This window comes from Nymphalis io, chromosome 28 (genome assembly GCF_905147045.1).
Source record: "Nymphalis io chromosome 28, ilAglIoxx1.1, whole genome shotgun sequence".
Classification (NCBI taxonomy): Eukaryota; Metazoa; Arthropoda; class Insecta; order Lepidoptera; family Nymphalidae; genus Nymphalis; species Nymphalis io.
Genome location: NC_065915.1, coordinates 7393881 through 7411737, shown reverse-complemented (window position 1 = coordinate 7411737; position 17857 = coordinate 7393881). Strand labels below are relative to the sequence as shown.

The window sequence follows — 17857 nt, the reverse complement described above, 5'->3', positions numbered from 1 at the left end:
GTAGCTTAATCCAATGATTTGGGTGATATTAGGGCACTCGGTGTAAATCAAGACGGGTTTTTATAATACGGCTTAGGGTTTTATTGTTTTTATTTAAAAGCCGCGGATTTAAGTTTACGGGCTGGCTGTAACGGACTTGGTTGAATTAATTTGGCTTTAAGTGATTTATTGGTTCGTTTAAAAATGGAATGGTTTTTTAGAAGAAAATTTTGGTACTATAAATAATGATGTGCTTCTGACTAATTTAGTTCATGGCGGATATGGTCACTGTCAAACTTATTCACTCTCTGTTTTCTCACTTTAAAGAATCTTATCCGGATAGAAAAAAGGCAAGGGTCAAACGACTTGACGTGATTTTTGACCAGTACCTACAACTATGGAACTCACTTCCTAACTTCCTAAGATTATCTTGAGAGAAATACCCAGGAACTCATGTTGCTGAACAAACCAGCTGAACAAAACAAGCTTTTATCGATTTAGATATAGCCAAGTGCAAATCGAAAACCTATAAGAGAGACAAAAAATCTTGTGCGTTTGTTGTCTGAGTTTTTGACATTACTACAGATAGACAAAATTTGGTAACACAAGAATTTCGTCTCTTTCTAGTGATTTCAATTCTCAGCTTTACAATGATTCAAAAGTGCTTATAAGAAACCTATATGAATAAAGATATATTTAAGCCGAAATGGACCAGTGGTAGAACGCGTGAATTTTAGCCGATGATCGTAGGTTCAAACCCGAACAGGCGCCACTAAATTTTCATGTACTTATCATCAGTCTGCCATCAGATAGACTGGACAGATATAAATATAGCCTTTGCATGGATTAAGCTTTTGTATACAGGATCTCAAAACTGGATTCTTACAAAGTATGCATGGACCCTTAAAATGAACTCTTTCATGTCAGAACCGTTTGTCCCGTCACACAATCACGAGCCCGTATAGCTGCTAGCGATTACTCCGTGCTCGGTCGAGCACATAATTCTACAATAGGGGGAGCTCCGAGCAAGTACGTCTCTGTTAAGTACGGCTGTTTTCATGAACGGTGAAAAATTCCAAGGGTACGCACATCGTTTTTGTTTTGCGATTAATTATACAAATGAAAGCTAACGCTAATGTGTCTTTTGTTAAACACTCCAATATATATTCAAGAAAAGGAAACAAAGCGACATTTCTGTATTTTTATATACCTAATATATGGTAGTATAAATTTTATTTATTAATGTAGCATGTATGTCCTACAGTTAGTTATTAAGATATAATGTACTGTTTGTGTCTCTTTAATATTAAGTAAATAAATAAAACAGTACAATACATTTACGGCTAGTAAATGTCCTTGTAGCAGTAAATGGTACATTCGTTTTAGAAGATTTGGAGTCTATTCCACAACACTGTTTAACTGAGGGTTAGTCCATATGTAGTAGAATTTTATTAGACACATACATGTTCCTCACGATGTTTTTTGTACACGAGATCAATTATAAACACAAATTAGGCACATAAAAACTCAGCGCTTGCCGAGGTCTGAACCCTGTTTTCCAAGTTCTAACCACTATCGCTGTCTGACAATGTAAAAGTCAGAAAATATTAATTTTATTCATTATGAAAAACTATAGTCCATTTTCATTTTTCTTTTATATTTCCTGACGTTCCAAAAATATTATTAAATACAAGAAAAGTCACCATGCAACCCTTGTGCCCAATAAAACGTACCCTCGGATCAAACAATTCAATTATATCTTCAAACGGTGTGGAATGATCGCCGCTATTACTTACAGTGATCATTTGTGGCTCTTTCGCCCTTAAGATTGAGGGATAGACTAGTCATTACTCGTGGCTTTTCTTGTATATTTCACAAAAGCGGAAAATCTGTTAGTAAATTGTTACGGTTGTTCTCAAGCACCATTAACACGCATTTAGATTTCTTTTAAGAATTGGGAGGACTTTTCGTGATAGAGGCAATAATGCCGAAATTCTATCAAAATTGCTATTGCAACGAACTACTTTGACAATAAGCGGTTCCACTGGCCAACTTACTAGCGCACCCAACAACAGTTTTTACAAAAGTGCATGGAAAAACTTCATAAATAAAAACGGACCGAATTCAACCCTGAATCCTCTGCAAGTTAGTTACGTTCAAATAAAACTTACCGGTCTTGACTTGATGTTTCAGGGCGACCTTGCAGTCTTCCAAAAGTTGCTTCAAGGGGAGGGGGTCGTCTGGAAGGTGAAGATCCAGCATTCTAAACATCTCCTCAGGCATCCTGAATTCCAGGATCTAAGGACATAAAATGATTTTAAAATTGTACATGGAATTGTTAATTTCCAAACCACTGAAGTTTCAATTCATTATCATTTATTTAAGGTAGATAAGTAAATAGGCGAAATAGGTAGGCGGACTGCAAATGTGTCACCTGATGGTAAGTACCACCACCGCATAGACATTAGCGCTATAAGAAATATTAACCATTTCTTATATTGCTAAGACCTATAACCGAGTAAATAATTTCTCTACCTAGTAATTTATTAAATACCTTCTCATTCCTGTCATTGACCTTCTGAATATGGTCGAGAAGAACATCGACGACCCTCGCGAGGAACTCACGGGTTTGAGGATTAGCGTCCTCTCGGTAAGGAAGGATGGCTGTAACAAATTAATTTAATGCATTTTTATAAATAAACATTATGACGTCACATTTTTATTAATTAGATATTTGGTACAAGTTACCATTTAACTTTGTCAATTAATATTATATATTAAAACCTAACCTTACACTACTAATATTAATAATGTCCTCCAGACCGATTTCGGCCACGGCGGCTCAAGAAAGATTAGCCAACTACGCAGGAGATATTATAGTGCACAAATGTATGCGAAAACACAGGTGCACTCTCTATTCCCTAACTCTCATAATCCGATGGGACGGCAATCCGACACGACCGGAAAGAGTCCAGGCGCAGGACCAACGGCTTTACGTGCTTTTCGAGGCACGGGAGTGTACACACTTCCAACTTCCAGACTCCGGGCTGCTACTGTGAATTTTCTGACAGAAAAACCCAATAATTTTTTTATTAGCCCGACCTGGGAATTGAACCCAGGACCTCCGGGTCTGCGGCCTTACATCAAGCTACAATACCAACGAGGCAGCTAAAACACTAGTAATATTATAAATGCGAAAATGGTTGTTTATTTGTTACGCTTTCGTCTAAAGCTACTTAACCGATTATGATGAAATTTTGCGTATACGTTGTCAGGGGTATAGAAATGAACATAGCGTTAATAACACTTGCCCATCACACGCGGACGAAGACGCGGTCTAAAACTAGATTTTTAAAATAAATTAAGCATATTATATTAATTTTGCGTACTGTCAAAACTTATACACGAGCAGCCTGTGGCTAAAGTATACGCAGAGGATCTTCAACGCTCAGCGCGTACACTATAACGATACATTCAGGATACTGTTGGGATTGCCGTGCTTTTGTGCATCGCTGATGTTTACTAAAACCCATGTGGATGACTTCTATGACGTCATTCGAAAGAGACAAGCGTCTATAATTGTTAGGATGCGCGAAGTATCTAACGGTATCCTGGATGCATTGATGCTGAAATGGATAACCCATTTGTTAGGCAATGGGGGCAACTTCATTTATTTCGATGTTTAGACCCTTATATATACTATATAATCTAAAGTAAATATATATATACTAACGTAGATTTTAGCTTGTAAATAATACTATGGATATTTATCTGTAAATAAACATTTATTATTATTATTATACATCAAACTGCATTTGAACAGCGTAGTGTAATATACTCCAAGGTTTCTCTTCTAAATGAGATGAAGTCTTTGCCCTGCAGTGGCACGTATGCTGTTACTTTAAATATTGGTCTCAACAGTATTAAGAACTTGCATGGTATCTCACTCTTGGAATGTTGAAACGAACGGTGATGTGCACATTCTAACATTCGATGAGCGCGTTCCGCAATGAATTTGATTCTCATACGTTCGTCTCGTAGAAATTATTACAAAAAAATAATGCTATCATAAACAAACTTACATTGTAATTTGAGCTTTATGGTATTGTATATAAAATTTAATATGTTTTTACATACTATTAGTTTTATCACAGAACAACAATACCCTTTCAATTTTCAATATCAAAGTAGCATACAAATATTTGCATTCATAAGAAAAATCTTTGCAGAATTATAATCTTTATAAATATGAAAATAAGGTGCTAAGTTCATTTAATGAATATTAAGATATGTTTGTATAAATGGAGTCGAGATTACACCATTGTGCCGTGATCACTGTTTTGTTCTCGTAAAGGATTGTTTGCCCTTTTGATTTGAAAGGTGAAAAATTAAAAAAAAAATCTCGACGAAAACTTTGACTGGAAATATTAGAAGAGGGTTGAAAATTTTCTCGATCTAGCTGCCGATCCCGACTTCGTTCGGCTAAACAAATTTAATATTTACCTCATTCGGCGATCGATCTATTCGCTCGTATTTTGCTATTGAGTTGATCAACAAGCTCACGCGCAGTTGCAATATTGTAAAGTGTAAAAACTATGTATATAAAACGTTTCTAATATGTCCAAGCTAAACTTGTACTTATCCTTTTTTAACATAAAAAAGTTCCTTGAATTTTATCTAAAAAAAAATCCTTGAAATAATTAAAACAAGACAGAATCCTTATTTTACTCTTACGTAGTCAAAACTAGTAATACAATATTATAAGCAGAATAAGTCAAATTTTCCGAACGTCATACGTCAAGCTGTCAAATCGGTTTAAAAAATTAATACACTTTTGGCGGGAAATACGGTCAAGCGTATAACTGATGTAATTTTTGTAATAATAATTCATAAACCAGATTGTAATAAAATTATTAAGTCAATAGTTCCTATATTTTTCCAATGAATGTATTAAAATTAATTTTGTTTTGTTTATAATTTATATATACTTATAATTCCATATTCAAATCTAATGTCGTTTAATTGTTACCCACGTAACCATTAAATAAGTATTTAAATTAAAAAGTGATTTAACCTTTTAGCACTTACAACTCTCAACACTATCCCTCCGGCGCCGCGGTCTCTCAGACCCCAGCTGTTATAATCCTTAATACTATCATTCTCCCGTCACTCGCACGCTTGCTATGTTAATACATTGATGTACAATATTTATAGAATTAATTGATTTAATATCATTGTATTGAAACATATATTCTATCCAGTTAAACATATATATTAATAATGTATACTTGTAGCTGTCTATAGCTTTTAAAATAACGTTTTAAAAGCTCAAGTATCTACTCGAATTTTCTAACGTTAATTACGTCATAGTATTTAAATATGGCGGTTGATAATCGTTTAGCGTTGGTAGTATGACTGTGTACTTTAGCTCAAGACTATTTGTTATGTATTTAAAACAAACTTGCTTAGCGAGTATTTTTTTTTTATTTAAACTTTATTTTTATTATCGTGACTGGCTTGATTCGTATCTATCGTCCTCTTTTTCTATTAAATATAGAAAATATAGAAAGCAATCATTTTAATTTCTATCATTCCAAGAGGTTTGTTATAAAAATATTATAATATAATAATTGCAACACCACTATCAGCGATTTCGAAATAATTTTCGAAGCCGCTTCCATTTATTTTATAATCGACGACTACTATCAAGTAATTTTGATTTCAAATACTATGATCTTAAGATTCATTTTCAATCAAAACAATTTATTTTTTCAAACATTCTGTAGCCCCCGTGTATGAGGAAAATTTATTTGTCAAGCATTACACTGCAAACCAGATGTTACCCTCGAAAAATGAACATTATTATTTGAAATTCAACCTTATGACTGTAATATAAGGTGTATTTTATGTTTTGACTGGTCTATGGGATAGGAAAGATGAGATTTAGTATGAACTTATGTTTTGGACGTCATAAGCCGATTGCTATTGAGCTGTACATTTCGAGAGCTTTGGGTTGCAAATGGTTTTGCACTTCTTTATTTATCTATTTTATTTGTGAACTAACTTGTGCTTTTTTGCAACTTTTTTTATATAAAGAATATTAGCAGCAGCATACAACCATGGGGAAAGCAGTTGTTTGAACATAAAAAATAGAATTGAATTCCTAGTATATCTAGGAAATTCGTAGTCGACAACTAATGCTTGATTTTCATATAAAAAAGTAAAAATAACAGCCTCTTATGGTCCACTGTTGGGCAAAGGACTCTCTTTTTATGATTTTATTTGACCACGCTGCATCAATGTGAATCTATGAATACTCATGTTGCAGCACTATGTATATTACTGTTTTCAAATTAAATTTCACCTTGTATACATTTTATTGTGCTCGCAAGAGACCCCTTGAACGAGGTATATGTTGGTTTTAGATTTTAAGGATGGGTGTTCCTTCTGCTTTCAAATACTTAGTATCAAAGCTTTGTAGCTTGACGTATATGTATGTACGTATATATATAAATATATATATATGTACAGATTATATATATATGTATATAATTTCAATATACAGCGATGGCTGTGTGCCGCAAATATTTGTCGTTATAATTTTTTAAATTAAAACAGACTTTTTTATTACACAGCATATTTTATCTACTAAAAATGTTCTTTTGTAAATTCAGAGAATGCGCGGACATTTTTCGACAGAAATAATTACAGCATACCGATAGGGGCCGGACCGACCCCAGCGATGCGAGGAATTTCACTTAGAACTTTAGACACGCCAGGGTTAACAGTGAATCTCCCCCGCTATTATTCTCTCCAAAAAATAAAAATCATATGATACATTTTTGTTAAAATTATCTTGAATTTTCAAATAGAAATATTTCGAAGTAGGTTGTACAAATGAATATTTTTCATTATTGTTTTATATTTAAAGGAAATTTGTATAAAAACTTATTATCCATTCGAGCAGAGACCAGTGGTGGATTTACCAGAAGACTGAGTAGGCTTGAGCCTAAGGCAGATTGGGCAGATGTTTGTTTAAACTGAAGCGTAACCATAAAAAATATTAAGACCAATGATATTTCCACCATCTTTTTCACTGTGTTCAACCTATTGTTATCGCCATAGGGTTTCCGGTTATTTCTCACACCAACTCAATGGATGGCAGCACTGTGCAACGTGAAGTTCGCAACAGTCAACTTCAGTGATACGCTTTGATCATTCGGAAAAGTGCTGGGAAACAGTGAACCTATTTGTGTTACTATAACTTGTTATAATAATAAATAATTATGAGTACAGCTTGGTTTATATTCTGTTCAGTCTGATATTATATAGGTTATTTTTTTTGGGAGTTAAATGTGGCGGCAAAAACTCAAAAATAGCAATACTTGGAAATAAGTTAATCCGCTACTGGCAGAGACAGTGAATACTGCTGATTAAATTTGTATTTTATGAAACGGTAATTATAAATATTACATTATCTATAATTATAAGCTTTATTACGTTTTTCACGTTTTGACGAAGAAAAAATCGTCTGGAAATTATTTGTCAATTTTTTTTTATAGAAACTGTTGTTTGTATAATGTTTTTGATTCATTATTCTGCCAAAATATGAATGGTTTTTCTAAAGTTTTATTATATAATCTAATTTAAATATACCGTATAATCTCTTATTGAACAATATACATTCGAAATTTAAATGAATCTACAATCACTGACAATATTAAAAAAAAAATACTTCAAATAAACAATATAACCCGCAAATTCCGTCGGTGATCAGAGAGGCCCCTTCACAGCGGTATTAAATGGCCATCCTTCGTATCCCTAGCGAGGATTGATAGACCCGGCTCATGAGGATTTAGATGGGGTATAGATTTTTTTTAACAGTTTTTCTCCGTTATTTATGGTATATTTAAAACCGTGAATGTGTTTCGCATTCCTTAATAATAACGCTTTGTTATTATTACAAAAAAAAAATAAGAATCGTTTTCAAGATTAGGGTCTTTTACAAAAAGATTTTGTAATATATATATTTAATAAAATTTATATATAACGCTTTTACGATGGAAAAATCGCAGTGTTATTTCCATTCGTTTAAAAAATTTGATTTCCGCAATGAAGGTTTTTTAAGTACATAATTATAACTACGTTATTATATATATTGCAGTGATCCTAATTAAAAATAAAATGTATATTTATTATATTCTTATAGACACAATATATATAAATATAATAATAAATATAACTATTTATACTAGCTTAAACATTTTATTTTTAATGAGGATCACTGCAATACACATTGTTGTTATATATTTATCAATCTTTTTGTTGTTATCTAATAACTCACTACATCACGTATCTAACTCGTGGATTGTTGAGAACCGAATCACGGTGATACGCTATTTTGATCTGTGTAATCTTTAGTCAAGGCAAAGTCAAACATCTTTGTTTAATATTGAAGCATTACTTATTGATTGTCATAAATAATAATAATACCCTGGGACATTATTCACACACGGCCATCTGATCCCAAACTAAGCAGAGCTTGTACTATGGAAACCAGACAACTGATATACTACATATACTACTTTTCTTTTGTAAATATACACATATAGATAATTACACCCAGATTCAGGACAAACATGTCTGATGTTCATGTACACAAATTGTCTGCCTTGGGTGGGAATGGAAGCCGCAACCTTCGGCGTGAAAGGTAATCTACCAACCACGCCAACCGACCCATCGTCTTCCACCAGTATAAATCTACCACCGGTTTGGAAATAAACACTTCGGACCTGATTTTTTTTTCTTTCCTTTACAAGTAATATACAACAATTGAAGAACAATATATATATTTAATTTGAAATAACCTGGAGGCGATCTTTTCATTCCCAAGGTGTACAATCATTTAAAAAGTCTTTGGTTGTGTAATGTAGCACACAAGCGTTCCTTAACGATACTTTTAAATTTGACAATTGAATATATTTGAATATTTTCTGGGATCCTGTTGTAAAACCGTATCCAATCAAAGACTTACTCTTTTAAATGTTGTAATTATTATAGTCAATGTCACATATCACTTGACAAGTTTACGACCTTGTTCTGCGGTGAGTTGCGAGTTTCTTCTTATAATATAGTTTGACAATACGAAAATTTCCACGATAACATCCGAAAATAAACATCGAACATATTTTTTTAATTCAAGATAACAATACTTTTTTGTTGAGAAATAATAAATAAAATTAAGAAAAACAACCTCTTTTGAAAAATCTTAATCAACATACATCATTTAATGTAAGGAACATTGACAACAAGATGGAGCCCTCACAAATAAGGGATTTAAGTTAAACCCGGTCATTACCGCGAGAGAGGCAGGATCAACTCCCCTCCATGGGTATTTGTGACCCCATGGAGTAATCGCTCCATATTATGTTACGATTTATTACGAAACTCGTAATAAATTATGTGTCTTATTATTTTTATTTGATAAGTAATTAGTATCAGAATTTATAACAGCTGAGTTTAATTTTAAAACAAAATCAAACCTCGCCGCGACTGTCTGTATGAATGCGGTAAACTCAAAAACTATCGAATGGATTTTCATACGGTTTACACCAATGGACAAAGTGGTTCATGAGGAAGAGGTGTATAATTCATTAGGTTTATGTGTAAATTGGCTGAAATATGATGACGATTATTGAAGATATTGGAAAAAAACATGCCGACTGGTAGCTTCACTTGCGTGCGCCGCGTTATATGTACGTTTCATATAATTTTATAACATGAGGATTCAAATTAAACTCAGCTTCCTTTACGCAGTAGTTTTGGCCGTTTTTATAGTCAGTCCGGGCAAACCGGATAGATTTTCTTATTTATAAGAATGTATAATTCGTCAAGTCAATGGTTTTGAAGTTAATGATGTAACGTACGCTGCTCTATTATGAGGGTTCAAAGCTTTGATTAATTGCGCTGTTTTAAACTGTCATCCCTTCAATTAATTATACGGAGATTGAATTTAAGTGCATTTAGTTGTTATGTAATTTTCTATAGATCTGAAATTTTTCTGAATATAATGAATGAATTCTTACTGAAAATAATGTGATTTTATTTTTTTATTTTATCACAACTTGTAGGAAAAGATCGTATTTTTTTTTAATTCGACCTTGTCTAGTCTATCGGAAATATACAAATAAATAATATTATTGCTAAGTATTGTAAATTGAGAGAACAGCCTTGATTGAGCTGAGTACATATAACAGAAAACGTGGATCTTATTCGTCGGCTACGATCTTCGACATTTTCGGTTCAAATAAGACAATGATTGAAAATCAATTATATTTGAACCCATCCAAAATTACCCTAAAAGTATCTCGTGGTTTAACCAACTAGTAAATTTAATTTGCTTTTACTATTAAACGTATAACATCCTTTTTTTTAAATGACGTTGCTGAGTGACATAACTGCGTTCGACTACGCACACACTGCACTAAAACTGCTTCAAAGCTACAATATTGCAGCTGGCGTAAATTTTATTATGCAGACCGTATGACACTTAGATGGGTCGCGCTTTCTTAGAAGATCTTGCTTTAAAAGTACTAAGATTATATATCTCAGGATACGAAGAAATATCACATTGTGCGTGTGAGAAACAAGGTGTATAAATAACGTGTGATGTTAGAAGGGTGATTGAAAAATATACTACGTCATGTCTCAAGAGTTGTATAGAGATGATGAATATGTCCTCCTGACCTATTTCGGCCTCGGCGGCCAATCTCAATACAGATTAGCCAACTGCGCAGGAAGTATATAGTTTGTTCGCAAACACAGACGCACTTTATTCTCTCACTTTCATAATCTGATGGGCCAGCAATTCGACCGGAAAGAGTTCAGGCCTAGGACCAACGGATTTGCGTGCTTTCCGAGGCACGAGGTAAACTCTACCAACTTCCAGACATCGGACTGCTACTGAGTATCTTTGACAGAACATCCCGATATCTTTGAGTCTAACTAACTATTGGATCGATTTGGAGTTTGAACTCAGGGCCTCGGGATATGCAGCCTTATATCTAGCCACTGAACCAACGAGGCAGTTGATTAGAAACAGACTGCTTCGCGATGTGAATGTCACAAACTCGATTTTGACTTGATAGACTGTCGATATTATTCAATATTGAAGCATTACACTTGCTTATCAATGAGCCTGACAGTCAACTGTCAAATATCTACCACTATAGACAAAGAGAACGAAAAATATGATTTATGTAACATGGTCGTCTGATCGTCTGGTATAAGCTTGACACTTATTTGGGAGTAAAAATTTGTTAGTAATCAAAACAAGCTATTCTTTATAAATGAAATTCATTAAAAATAGCTTGTCAACTTTTTTTTTTGTAATTGATATCCAGGCAATGATTTATAAATAAAGATACTGTCCCAGTGTCAAGTTGCATCATAATCGTGTCAGCTTATCGCGACATCCGGAGGGCGTGTGGAGGAAATTATACTCTCTTAGGGTAGATAGTTATTATTACAATAAAAATTTAAGTTTTAATAACTGAAAGTTGTTTTTTTATATTTAGTTTATACATACATACAGCATTAAAAATATTAATATGTGGTCTGTAATTCGTTTATAACATTTAATTGTCAGTATATCTCTTTTTTCTTTTTTTATGATAAGGGGGCAAACGAGCTCACCTGATGGAAAGTGACTACCATCGTCCATGCAACACCCGACGGCTTGCAGGTGCGTTGCCGGCCTTTAAGGAATGAATATGCTCTTTTCTTGAAGGTTTGTATGTCATATCGATTCGGAAAAGTCACTGGCGAAAGCTGGTTCCACAGAGTGGTTGTGCGAGACAGGAAATGCCTTAAAAATCGCACTGTTGTGGATTTCCAGACATCGAGGTGGAGAGATGTGGGCTTCCAGACATCGAGGTGGAAATGGAATTTAGAATTCTGACGCGATGTTTTCTAGTTAATAAGTTAACTTAAATAAATGTTTATTTAATTTAAGGTAATATACGTAATATATTGAATGTTTTTTTAAGAAGGCAATCATGTGAAATTAACCACCTAATGATATAATTTCTTTTCACTCATTTCACAAAATGAAATTAAACTCTCATATCTATCTATCTGTTGCGCCCTTTTTTTCTTCTAGAAACTTCTAGACGAAAAAACGGATACATATACATACATAGCGTAAATTAATGTAATTTGTTTTTATAGGGGGATTAAAGTTTATACCTTATTTGGTCAAAAAAAATTACCAAATTCACAAAAAAACTACGAAACACAGTTTTAGCACATACATTTAAATATCATGATCTTATAAGACGAGCAAAAGTTTTCTCGTAATTCATATATTAATTCCGCCAGCTGAACCAAGTGTTTCATTTACCTAATAAATTTAAAAAAATACACACCTATCCACTAACGGCAAAACCAATGAACGTTGTTGAGCTTGTAAATAGCTGTCATATTTTTTTTCTCTTATTCTATCACCAGTAATTTTATAAAATATAAATGATATTATAAACACGGTTAGCTTATAATAAATCTAGCTAAATTGTTAACTCGTAATATTTCTTAATGTAATAAACAAATTTCAATTAAACTATAAACACACTTTTTTATCGCTAGAAAAACGCGTAAACATGGTAACAGTGGGGGGGATATATGTCGCCGGTGTCCAAGGCACCGAGTGCGTCCCGAACATAGGAATACCCACTAAAAAACCAGCGGTACCCTTTCCGTCTTAACGAGGACCGTGACAAACCATAAACACACTAACCTAACTTAAAATATTATAAACTATATTAATTTAATTCGTATTATTGAAAATTCGTGTTACGTATAAAATAAGCCTATCCTTGAAATTCAAGCTTGTTTCATATTTAATTTCATCCAAATCGATTCAGCTATATTCCCGTGAAAGCGTGACAAACAGACACATTTACTGGCGCAGTTATAATATTAATATAGATTGAATGCTCCGTTCACAATCACACACAAACAATGTCCATTTAAAGTTAAAACTTATGTTATTTATAAATATATATAAGTACTTACAGTCATAATAAAGATTGCCGACGCCAGACGTTAATTTGGGAGTACTCTGCCCGGAAAGAGATGCCATTCTTTCGCCCTATGAAAAGACAAATCAATTAAAGTATATGTTATATACAAAACTAAATATATACCAACTAGTGACTGAAGCCTTTGAGCTTTGGATAGTACATGATGTTGTCTAATTTATATAGTTTATTATGTATTTTAAGATCCACCGCATGAACGCATCGTTGCAAAAAAATTTCTTTGTTATATGTTTGATATAAGCAGATATCAGTTTTTACTCAATCAATACTTAAATCAATACTAAAATAACTATTTACTCTTTATCAGAATATAAAGGCAAAATAGAACAGTATTATATAATGTAATTTGAAATTATTCGTCTGTTATTTTTATAATAAAAATACAGTTTTTTATTAATATGTCGTGATAACAAAAACAAAAATGACTGTCATGTTTGTGACGTCATAATATCACCTTAAATTTATCATATCGAAATCCGTTTTTATCACAAAAAGACGAGTTAAACAATGACGTCACATCACATCACCACTAATTTTATATGACCTTTTTTTACAGTACCCACTGCTTTACAAAAAAAAATTTTCATATTTTTGAATTGAGGCTTAGAAATAACTTATGTAAAATTTATACTCGTTGAAAAAGTCAATGGCTTATAAAAATAGTAACATAAAATGGAGAAAAACAATTAATACGGCCCTAATATTATCTGCAAGCTAGTTTGTTTTTTTTTAAGTTGTTAATTATTTCTAATTTAAGGCAAAGTGTTTTACAGCCAAAATTAATGTTCTCCTGATCTATTTCGGCGACCACGGAAATTCTCAAAGGAGACTAGCCAAGTGCCAATTGCTCAGGACATATTAAAGTGCACAAGTCTGTGCGCAGATACATCGACATGATCAGAAATAATCTAGGCGCCGGACAAACGGGTTTACGTGCTTTCCGTTGCCCCTCTCAATTGCCCCATTCGAAACAATTGAGAGAGGAAAAGGAGGAGGTTCTCAATTTGGTTGCACTTTTTTTTCGTTACCTCAGAACTCCGTCATTTATGAACCGGATCGGAAAATTCTTTTTTATTTGGGAGTTATATCCCGTTTGGTCCCATTTAAGATTAAGGTGAAAAAATAGGAGACGAAATTAATTATGGGAATTGTATTTTATTTGAAGTTTTATTTTTTAAACGGGTAATTATAGCCTATGTATATTAATGTATATAACAATAAGTCTTATCTATTAAAGTTATTTTAACGATTTATCAATAAGCACAGTTCAAATTGTCTTCAGAATTTTATTTTAAATGAACTACGGAATTTAGATTCGGTAACCTAATAGCATTGGTTATTGTTTTTTTTTTTTAATTTAGGAAGGCAAACGTGCAAAAGATCGCCCATAAAAGAAGAAGTCACTCCATAAGCCATGTATGTGCCGTATATGTTGTATGTCTGTAGTTACAATGTCTCAGAACATTTATTGGTAGAATAATAGACACCAAACAACCCCCTACCCCTAGCCTACGAATATCTCTACAACCAAAATGTAATTCATTTTATATGTACGTCTTGTATGGTTCTTGTCTAATCACCAGAGTCGTTTTGAAATTGCCAAACGCGTCACGAAAATATGGACATTATATCAAATGGCTTCGTTATGAATTGATTCGGATTGAGATAAATCAAAGCTTATGCTACATGAAAGTGAAACGGCCGTAAAGCCATTCTGCCTAAAATTGACCGGCAAAGTTATATTGCGCGTAATATTAACAATGAACGAAGTTCTGATTAAGTTTTGTCGTCTTCATGGAAACCTACTCCTAATCTTCAGTCAATATATTGATACTACATAGACCGAATGCTATATACAAAGGCAGCGAATAATTCCTAACATTCTACGAGCAAAAGGGAATAAAAGGAAATAAACAAAAGGGAGCAAAAGGTATATGATATATTAATGTTAAGTTGACCAAACGCGCCTTTGTTACAGCTACCAGGTACTTCTACGAAAACTTCATACAAATAACTGCCTTTATTGATAAATTTTATAGCTACTAACTATTATTTCTGTCATATTTATTATTTATTGAACTTAAATCCGACATCTCTTCATGTATTTATTGTTTAAAAGTTATTATTATTGCGACGTCACTCTTAAATAGTTTATAAAAGTAAATTTAAAAACAGACTGACTAGCTTGTAGTGTTGGAAATAAAATTAAACCTATGCTGAAAATCTATAAGTTGCTTCTTCATTGTTTATGTAATTGTAATCACTTTATTGTAATTGTAATCTCTCCTTAATAATCTATTTTAATCACCATTGTATATGTCTATAAATGACATTGACTTTCGCCAGGCAATATTTAAAAAAAAACATTGCTTTTTTATCCCATCATTATAAACACATTTGTTAGATAAGCTTCATCAAGTATATTTTTTTAATTTTTAATCTGTGCTAATGATTTTCGTTGAAGGAACTTTGCAAATTGATAAATTACTATTAATTTACAACCAATATATAAACCGATTCATGACGAGTTATATTATTATTCTCCAAAAGGTTTTCAAATAACGCATTAAATAAATACCATTATTATCAAAGATTAATCATATAATATATTAAATGTAACATTGTAAATAGTTAAAAGACGATAAAAAGAAATATTGCAAGTGCTGGTATATATAATTCTACATACCAATGAATCGATATAATTTCTTCTATACAACATTATACAAAAATATTTAAAAATTAATAAATATATTAAAATATTATTTAACGAAATAAAAGACGATCTATTTATAATAATATAAATAATAATTTGCTAAGCTACCGAGCAAATAATGTGATGTAACATGCAAGCGCAAGAAAAACAAGATGGCGGGAAATCAATATGGCAGCGATCACAAAATGGCGGCTAAAGTGGACGAACCAATTGTATGTGTTCTGCTATTTGCTTGCAGTAGGAAAAAAAGCCGTCCAGAGTCAGCTTAGACATTGCTAACCTCAATTTCTTATTTTTAGTCTGTAAAAAGAAAAAATATATGTTAATTTACTAGACTTTTTATCTGTGAGGTTCATTCACACAACGAACGGCTGACATATTTTTAATAAATAAAAAGAATATGTTAAAAAAGACACATATTATATAACGTTTTATAATCTACTTATTTATATTTTCTGGTTACAAATGTATAAAAAATGGTTTTAATTGATTCACAAATATATGGTTATTTTTAATCTATGATTCTACGTTTAGAAATGGATGAAAAGAACATGAAAATAAAAAAAACTACAGAAATCTAAATAGATATATATACATAAATTAAATAAATAATACCAACCTTATGCAAGCCGTCGACTTTTTAACTAACTATGTATATATTTATTTTTATAATATATATTTTAGGGGATCAATTAAACACTACTTATACGAAATATTTTTCGTTGAAAAACAGATTACTATATGACAGAAAGGATCGTTGATAAATTTGAAATTTGCAAAGGGATTTTCTCGTAAGAATTCAGTTATGTTTTTCATATATAAAGAAATTTTATAGTATTTAATGGGCAATTTAGCGGCGTATGCCACGAGAACTGGTCAGCGACTGAGGTATGCATTTCAGGGAGATCTGGGGTCTGAAACGCGCATGCGCCCTGCAAAGGTCGTAGGTGAAGGGGGTTTGTGAAAATGGGAGGAGGTACGGAATCAGGTCAACCCCCATTTTGGGATCGATCTGGCAGTGGGAAAATGTTCTGATAAATATCGCAGGCGATTTGAGATGTTATTACAAATTGTAGATTTTAATCAAAATATCGAATATTTAGAGATTTGTATCATATTTTAATCAGCAAAATAGAGATATGAGATTGCAACGGAAAATTTCTTATTCGACTGCGATCCAATAAGGTTATTTTTGTAAATGTATTATCATTTTCAACGCTTTTCTAGTCCATTGGCTATAATATATACCTTTCTTTTATGTTGTGAATTGATTTCAACAAATGGCATCAATCTAACCTAATTATTTTCAAAGTGTCATGGCCGACAAAGAACGCCATCTTGTTAAGGTTGTGGCGTGTCTTTGTTTTCGGAATTTATTTCTGTTAACGTAAATTATTTTAGGAATTTTCTTATTATCTTACCAACGTTACTTGTGTAATAAATAAGATGAAGATTATTATAATATTTAATTACATTTTTGAATAGCATGAAAATCGAAATGTATGATTATTTATTATTATGCTTACCTAAATTTATTTTTATATATTAAAAACGTTAGTTAAATAGTTACACGATTTGTTCGGTTTTTAAACCTTATCCTACGGATTTGATCGTTTGAAATGTTTTAAAACACAATTATTATATAAAAACCAGGTACATCACATGTGGTAGGCTATTTATAGTTGATACTCAAAAATAATTCTATTGATTTTCAAACTAGGCGATAACCTGTATCTTGGAAGTCAAATTTCATTTCATTTGACCACTTAGCCCATGTTCATGACTATCTTAAGATATATATATACAGTAACAGTGACAGCCTGTTAATGTCTCACTGCTGGGTTAAGCCTCCTCTCACGTTTTGAGGAGAAGGTTTGGAACTTATTCCACTACGCTGCTCCAATGCGGGTTGGTGGAATGCACATGTGTGTGTTTCCTCACGATGTTTTCCTTCGTCAAGCACGAGATGAATTATAAACACAAATTAAGCAAATGAAAATTCAGTGGTGCTTGCCCGGGTTTAAACTCACGATCATCGGTTAAGATTCACGCGTTCTTACCACTTGGC

General features: G+C 32.5%; 1 protein-coding gene across 2 annotated transcripts in view; it reads right to left on the bottom strand.

The window, feature by feature from the left end:
- LOC126778975 (glutamate decarboxylase) overlaps positions 1–16653 on the bottom strand; it is a 39845-nt gene extending 23192 nt beyond the window's left edge. Inside the window, exons 1-4 of one of the 2 annotated variants that reach the window (XM_050502719.1) lie at positions 16409–16653; positions 13051–13126; positions 2534–2643; positions 2151–2277 (exon numbers count right to left, since the gene is read on the bottom strand). In XM_050502719.1, coding sequence (XP_050358676.1) covers positions 2151–2277; positions 2534–2643; positions 13051–13117 — 304 coding nt within the window. In that variant the 5' untranslated portion in view covers positions 13118–13126; positions 16409–16653. Of the gene's footprint in view, positions 1–2150; positions 2278–2533; positions 2644–13050; positions 13127–15996; positions 16078–16408 lie in introns of those variants that run through there. The other variant, XM_050502718.1, reaches the window with a different exon arrangement.
- Between the last annotated feature and the right edge of the window lie 1204 nt (positions 16654–17857).